Source organism: Gekko japonicus, unplaced genomic scaffold (assembly GCF_001447785.1).
Source record: "Gekko japonicus isolate JY-2015 unplaced genomic scaffold, Gekko_japonicus_V1.1 scaffold779, whole genome shotgun sequence".
Classification (NCBI taxonomy): domain Eukaryota; kingdom Metazoa; phylum Chordata; class Lepidosauria; order Squamata; family Gekkonidae; genus Gekko; species Gekko japonicus.
Genome location: NW_015174296.1, coordinates 507042 through 515206, shown reverse-complemented (window position 1 = coordinate 515206; position 8165 = coordinate 507042). Strand labels below are relative to the sequence as shown.

At 42.8% G+C, this 8165-nt stretch overlaps 1 protein-coding gene across 1 annotated transcript in view; it reads right to left on the bottom strand.

The window, feature by feature from the left end:
* PPIP5K2 (diphosphoinositol pentakisphosphate kinase 2) overlaps window positions 1-8165 on the bottom strand; it is a 108942-nt gene that overhangs the window by 5632 nt on the left and 95145 nt on the right. The window contains exons 29-30 of the mRNA XM_015424083.1: window positions 7159-7308; window positions 6099-6227 (exon numbers count right to left, since the gene is read on the bottom strand). Of these exons, the coding sequence (XP_015279569.1) occupies window positions 6099-6227; window positions 7159-7308 (279 nt within the window). The remainder of the gene's footprint in view (window positions 1-6098; window positions 6228-7158; window positions 7309-8165) is intronic.

Below are 8165 nucleotides of genomic sequence, written 5' to 3'. Positions count from 1 at the left end.
TCAACCGATGTACAGATTGGGTGGAATAACGGTCCCAATCAGAATAATCCATGGGCGTTAACCACGACAGGGATGGTGGATAAGCCCCATAGAGGTACCTCAACTGTTGTTGATCCCACGCCATCGGTGGCGGGGGGGCATGAAGACTCTCGGGGAGCGACTTCTGGACCGTGGACGTCTGGGTGATAAAGCAGCCACTTGTCTGTGGCCAGTGTCTCTGTAATCTCGAGTGTCGATATTGACAGTTTGAGTTTGTGCAGACGTGGAGGGTGACGCTGCGTGCCACATGAGGTGTATCGGTGCCGACGTGGATCGATGTCAGGAGTTTCCGATACCATCGATGTCGACGACTGAGAAGGATCTGCATCAATCTGATGGTTTAGGAGCTCTACCGTTTCGATGTCGGAGTAAGGATGCTCCGTTTGTTGGACGGGGGAATTCATATGTGGATAGTTGATATCGGTGGTGAGACTTGGGCCTCTGATATCGATACTGCCGGTGGAGCGGGAAGCACTACAGGGGCATCACCCAGTGCTTGTACCACTGCCTTCCCCGTCTTAGCCACCTTGAGGGACTTGGAAGTGTCCTTCTTTGCGGACTTGGCTTCCTTACTTGCCTTAGCCTTCTTCTTAACAGGCGTGGAAGCGGTCGATCGTGGCTTCGATGTCGGGAGCTTCGGTGTTGGGCGGTTGACATCGGAGGCGGGCCTCGGTGTCGGAGCTGTCAACGTTGACGGTCTCTCGTCCATTGGTGTGGCGGGAGCAAGAGCTGATTCAAGCAGCGCTACTTTAAGGCACACCACGCGGTTTTTTGTTTGGTTAGAGAAGCGAGCGCTATGTTGGCAGGACTCCGGTTTATGTGACTCTCCGAGGCAAAAAATACAAAATGTATGCTGGTCCGGAGGAGCAAGTTTGCTTCCGCAGCGTTTACACCTTTAAAAAAAATCCCCACTTCTTCTCCATAAGAAGTGGAGTAGAGATTTTGACGGTTGGGGGGGGGGGGGCCCGAAGGCCTGAGGTAAATTCCCCTCAGAGAAAACAAAGTCCTTTTTTTTTTGAAGAACAAGATCAAAAACAAAAGGAAAAGAAAAAGGTGTGGAAAAGAATTTCCAAGAGCTGAGAAGGTTTTTTCCAAAAAGCTATCAGCGAACCGATCAGACCGACGACGAAAGAGGTCTTTCCAACGCGGCGGTAAGAAAGGAACTGGTGGGATGTCCACGCCCACCCCTCTGGGCATGCGTGGTGGAGTTCCTGTGCATGTCCGGAGGGACTGGGTGCGAAAATCCGTTAAAATAGAGCTTGCTACAGCACTGATCGATCCAGCGCGTGTGCACTGAATCCCATGGGTGTGAAGCACAGAGACCACATAGAAGATCCATGTTTATTTCTCCCACTGAAATCAATGGAACTAAAAGTGGAACGTGCCTGACAATTACCTTTCTCAAACTTGATTAGAAATCAAGATTTAAAAGATCTGGAGTTATTTTCAAATGGGATATGCTCAATATTTTCTGTCCATTTACATATACCCCACACTGTCTCATAGAATGGTTTATACCAAATAAACCATTGCCACTGAAACCCAAGGATGTATTATTTCCCTAACAGGGTGGCTAACATCATAAAAATACAATACAATAACATCATAAAAACACAATACAATAAATATAAAGTTTATTATAATATAAAGCTCATTAAAACCAACTTACATCATATAAAGTGCTAGTGACTAATTTATAGTATTAAAGATGGTAATTTATGATATTAAAGATAGTTCCTGTATAGACGTTCAGCTTGATGGTCATTCTCAGTTTCAGCCAGTGAGCACAGGCTGTAAGTAATAGACCAGGTGCCAGGTTTCCATTATCAATAAGTTGTTGAGGTTGGTTTTCAAAGAAGTTAATATTGACCATGATGGAAGTGGTGGTGATGGTGATAATGGTAGTAATGGAGATGATAGTGGTGGCTCCTAATCGAAGGCCTGTTGGAAGAGATCCCTCTTGCAGGCCCTGCGGAACTGTAAAAGGTCCCTCAGGGCCCTGATCTCACCAGGGAGGCTCATTCCACCAGTATGGAGCCGCCACCGAAAAAGCTTTGGCCCTGGTTACAGCTAGCCTGGCATCCTTGGGACCTGGAAGGGCCAATTGTTTCTGTGACCCTGACCGAAGTGCTCTCTGGGGTATATATGGGGAAAGGTGGTCCCTCAGGTATGTCAGACCCTGGCCATACAGGGCTTTAAAGGTAAGAACCAGCACCTTGAAATGAATCCGGTATGCTATTGGCAGCCAGTGCAATGCCTTCAGGACAGGCTGGATGTGTTCCCTCATGGGGAGACCCATCAAAAACCTGGCCGCAGCATTTTGCACTAGCTGCAGCTTCTGGATTTGCGTCAAGGGCAGCCCTAAGTAGAGAGCGTTACAGAAGAAGGAGGAGGAGGAGATTGTTTGTACCGCACCCTTCACTACCCAAAGGTGTCTCAGAACGGCTTACAAACTCCTCTCCCTTTCCCTCCCCACAACAGACACCCTGTGAGGTAGGTGGGGCTGAGAGAGCTCTTGACAGAAACTGCTCTTTTTCAAGAACAGCTGTTATCAGAACTACGGCTTGCCCAAGGTCATCCAGCCAGGTGCAAGTGAAGGAGTGGGGAATCAAACCTGGTTTTCCCAGATTAGAGTCCGCGCACTTAACTACTACACCAAACTTAAACACTACACCAAACAGTAATGTAATCTTGAGGTGACCATCGTGTGAATCACTGTTGCAAGGTCACTGCGTTCAAGGAAGGGAACCAACTGCCTGATCAGCCGAAGATGGTAAAAGGCTAAACCGGCAGCGGCTGCTACCTGGGCCTCCATTGTTAAGGAGGCATCCAGGAGCACTCCCAAACTCCTCACCTCTGGCGCTGGCATTAGTGGCGCCCCATCAAAGTTTGGGAGTGGGATCCCTACCCTCAGTCCACCGCAGCTCAGGCACAGGACCTCTGTCTTCACTGGATTTGGATTCTTATGTGTTTATGTGTATGAAAGCAGAGTACCTTCCTTCACCTGTCCTACCCCCAGTAGAATGAACTCAGCAGCAGGCTCATAGGGGAAGATTAGAACAGTCTCTCTGAGCTGAAGATCCAATTTTACAAGTTACAGTCTATGCAAACATAGGGAATTTTTTTAAAAAATGCTGTCCTGAACGGCATATACATGGCACTTAGCGTAATATACACATATTATATCTAATGTTGATATGTTTTTAAAATAGTTAAATATATAACACATTGGAATGTTGAGATGATTTTTCATTGAGTTGTTAAACCTACCCAGAACTATCAAAGTGCATTATAAACATTATAGTTTCTTACACACAAACAGATGGGTTTGTTTTTTTACATTCTTCAGAAATTTTGGCGGCAAAAAACATGACGTATGCATGAAAATATTACAATGAAATGTTCTGGATGAACTGTTCACTAATAGACAAATCAATATAACCAGCTGGCTGTCCTTGCACATAGGAGATAATGGCCATGGAAATTCACAAACATTTAGAAATTAAATCTACAATTGTGCTAATTTTGGCAGACCACACACAATGCTTTTGAAAGACTTAAATGAGTGTTGTACATACAGTAGAATTCATTCAATTGTAACAAGAATAAACATGTTTCCAGGAAATCTTGAACAAGTTTTGAGGGGTATGACCCTGCTTTCACTAACAGAATTTTATTATTATTTTCACTGTAAATACATCTCCAAATATGTAACAACTGTGCAGTGCTTCAACACATGAGATGGGCCTCCCTGGCCTGAGGGATGCCCATCTTGCCTCAACCAGGACCAGGGCTTTCCCTGTCCCAGCCCCAGCCCCAGCCTGGTGGAACATGCTCCCTATTGAGACCAGGGCCCTGCGGGATCTATGGGTCAGGATATCCCTGCTGGCATCCAGGAGGAACGCCCCGAGGATACAGGATGCGAAGATATGGAACACAGAGAGCCCTTCTACACCCAGGAGACGAGGAAGAGCCAGGGGACGAAGAGGAGAATCAACGAGATCGGCAGAGCCAGAGAGCACGACAGGCAACCTCGACCACCAGTCAGAGGAGAGCCGTGCGAGGTTACCGGCGTCTCCAAGGACCCAACAGAGATGAAGCTGCTGCCCATAGAAGCCAAAGGGAGATTGTGTACCTTTAAGCGGGAGGGAGAGGGTGAAAATGAGAATAAAGGTTTAACCTGAGGCCTGCCGAGGAGGATGGAATTCAGTGGAGACTGAAAAGGGCACAGCTGTGCATACAACACTGACCCAAAGTCTCCCTGGATAAAAAGGAATGCCCTCTCAGTTGTAGGGGGCACCTTTTGCGTCTGAGGCAGTTTCCAGAAACCCCATTCTCGGCGTCCCTCGTTACCGCTTAAAAGACACGGATAAGGCAGGTCGGAATCTCACACTTCTTCAGTTCTGCAGGGCCTCCAAGATGGAGTGGTTCCACCAGGCTTTTAAGCGAGGCAATGGGCGCCCATATATAGCCTCCCTGAGGTTGCTGTCACGTGTCCATTTACTGACCATCGACAACTGGCCTTTAACTCACTGCACCATCAGGCCAGAACGTTATAGCTAACAGATGCTGTTTCAAGCTGTACTCATTGTTTTAATTGTTATAATGTTCTATTGTGCTTTAAATTGAAATTGTATTTATTATAATGATGTTACCCACTCTGAGCCTGCTCGCGGGCTGGGCGGGATATAAGTGCAAATAATAAATAAATAAATAAAACCATAAGTGCCAAATTTTGTTATTTGACATAGAAGGCTACAAAGTCACTGTTATATGTTATATATATATATGTTGTTCCTGGTCAAAATACAATATAACCAAGATCCTTTCTATTTTTATGTGATACCCACTTAAAATATGGAATAAAAGTATCACACTGTCTCAATGTGTAGCAAACATATTAATAGGGGTTTTTTGCACTTAATACCTTAACTTATTTTAATCAATTCACACCTTAATGAAAGAGCATAAAATTGAAGACATGAAGCTGCCTTATACAAAATCAGACCACTGGTCCATCAAAGACAGTATTATCTACTCAGACTGGCAGCAGCTCTCCACGTTCCCAGGTGGAGGTGCTTCATATCACCTAGTACCTGTTCAGTGATTGAACCTGGAACCCTCTGCGTATCAAGCAGATGCTCTATCTACCCACAGCAACAATGTAATCTTTAATTTGAGATATGAATAGCTGCTGTATAACCATTCATAATGGAGTCATAGCTAATTTACTTGAACAAAGGTTGTTGATCATTTTGACCCCACTCTATCCCCCTGCAACACCAGTGGATCTGGCAACACGTGAATTCCCTTGGTGGAAAGATCATCAAGACCTTCCAGAACTCTCTCCCCACAGAGACCCATTTGTCCCCTTCTACTGCCATCTTCTGCTAGTCAATGAAGACTTTTTTTGTTTGGTGTAGTGGTTAAGTGTAGTTTGTAAGCCATTTTGGTATAGTGGTTAAGTGAGCGGACTCTAATCTGAGAGAACTGGGTTTGATTCCCCACTCCTCCATTCACAGCTGCTGGATGACCTTGGGCAAGCCATAGTTCTGTCAGAGGTGTTCTTGAAAAGAGCAGTTTCTGTCAGAGCTCCCTCAGCCCCACCTACCTCACAGGGTGTCTGTTGTGGGGAGGGGAAGGGAAAGTGTAAACTATTCTGAGTGAAGGGCAGGGTATAAATCCAATCTCTTCCTCCTCCTCCTCCCCTTCTATCTGGCATTCCCTCAGTGATCCCTCCTTCCTGCTCTGTTTGCATTGTTGTCATTATGTATGTGCATTTTATTTTATTGTATGCATTATTTCTCTATTTTAAGTTGTTTTACTATTGTGTTTTTGTTGGGTTTTAATTATTTTTAAGATGTGTTTTTACTATGTATGTTTTTAGTCTATTATATGCCTTGGGTGGTCCTGAGCAGGCTAGAAAAGCAGAGTATAAATTTTGAAAATAAATACATTAATATTGTACCACAAATCTCCCAAGGAACTATATCATCACTTGATCTGGTTGTTTTATTAAACATGCTAGTGATGTGGATTCAAATCCAAACATTACTTACTCGAGGAAGGTATCTCCGCAGTTTGCTGATCCATAAAATCTTCAAGCGGCGTTGGCTGGATTTTAGTAGGTGTGTACATATTTAAAGAACTTTTTCTTCCCGATATGGCATTCAAAAATGATGGAGAAGCTAAAAAGATAAAACAATTTTTAAACAAAGTTGTTCTCTCTTTCTCTGTCACATATCTCTACACTATTTTTTAAACAATCCAGATACAATAATGCAAGCAATATTACTTTGTTGACACCAGTATTAACATTTGTTTTAAGAATGTGTGCACACTATAAAGAATGAATGATAGCATGAATGTATTCTGTCCCAATATTACTATTTATCAACATTAATTTTAGGATTGCTGTTAATGTTCCTTTAGAATGGGTTTAAAAAGTCATCATTTGCCTTTCAAGAAACCCATCTATAACAGCCTACAAGTTATGTCACTAGACTGAAGTTGGTATTCATACATATGGCAAACATTAACCTTCAGTCACTGACAAAAAATCTGGAAGCCAACATTCCAAATGAAACAATAGATTGGTCTGGTTATAGGTGTCATTATGCCCAAGGCCCAATAATCTGCTTTAGATACATGGAAGAGTTATGTGCATAACAAAGATTTCATTACCCCCTTGCCTTCCCTAACTGCATCCAAAGATTTTCTGGGTTTAAAATAAACCTTGCAGCACAGAGATGGATGGGACAGAGTATAAAAGCTTTGCTGGATATGTTCCTGTGGATCATAACCATTGTGTAAATGAGCCTAGTTACTATAAAGATATTCTGCACAGCATGCAAGACAAACAAGGTCTTCTAATCATAACATGCAACCAACAAAAGTTCAATTGTATTTTCTTTACTTTAAGTACAACCAAAAAGGCTGTGGCGGTGTGGGTGAAGGCAGTAATATGCTTCTTCATGTAAAAACAAGGAGATACTTATTTGATTAAATTTGAGACTATTTACAAGTCATACACCAGAAAACACAACTTCTATTTTAATAGATTGCCTATGCTGAGCTGTTTTTTGCAGTTTGAAAAGCAGAAAATATGGAAGTAATTACAAAAGGAAGCTGTGGATATCTGGACAAGATTGTCACATGAAGTAGAAGTGGCAATGGAGGCTAGGAAGTCATCCACCTGCTTTAACGACAACGAATTATGGAGAGTTTCTAGAGGGCAGATAGAAGGCACCATGGAATATAATTCAAAGCCTGAAAAAGAAAAAAAGAAAAACACAACACAGATTTCCAATGTAAAAAGAAGCAACTGAGTTATCATATTGAGAAAGCAACAAGCACAACAGCCAGCATCCAAAGAGAACAGTGCATGTTAGCGGTACCCAAGCACTTCATCATGCATTGGGGCTCTACTGCTATCCATTTCTGTTTTTAACTCCTTGCACTTTGTCCGAGGTATCTCCAAAGGGTAGCCTGACTTTCTGGAGAGGGGTTGTTGTTTTTTTGCATGTTTGGGGAGGCAGGGCAGGAAAAAAGGGCTGCAGTGAGAAGAGGAGATTCACAAACAGCTCTTTGGATCCCATCCAACATAAATTCTGGGCATGAACACATCTGATCATATCACAGAACTGTAGTTACTGCTTCAGATACTAAAGAAATACAGTGCTGGACTAAAAAGTGTTAACCTTTATTGTACATGAAGCTAAAGTTTTTGTATATATAAAATACAAAAATGTGCATATTGAAATGTGTCTGAGGCTGCAATCTATTGTTTACATGTACATCACGTACATCGCGCTACTGATCCACAGTACTGTTTCTTATAATACTTTTCATGGCTTCAATTTATAAAAGACAGATTTGGGAAATCATTCTAGTTAAATGCTCAGTATTTCCCAATGGTATTCCCACAGCCATCAAAGCTGGCTTTTTCAGCTGAAAAAGAGTCTGACCATGGAAGATGTTGAACTGCAGTCTTCATAGAAGAAAACAAGGGCAACCCCCTTCTCACACCTACCAGATTTAGAACTGTTTCCTTTACATTACTTCCAACTTTATTATAACAGTTACCATAAAGCCACAAATAAATATGAAATCCAGATAAAATACAA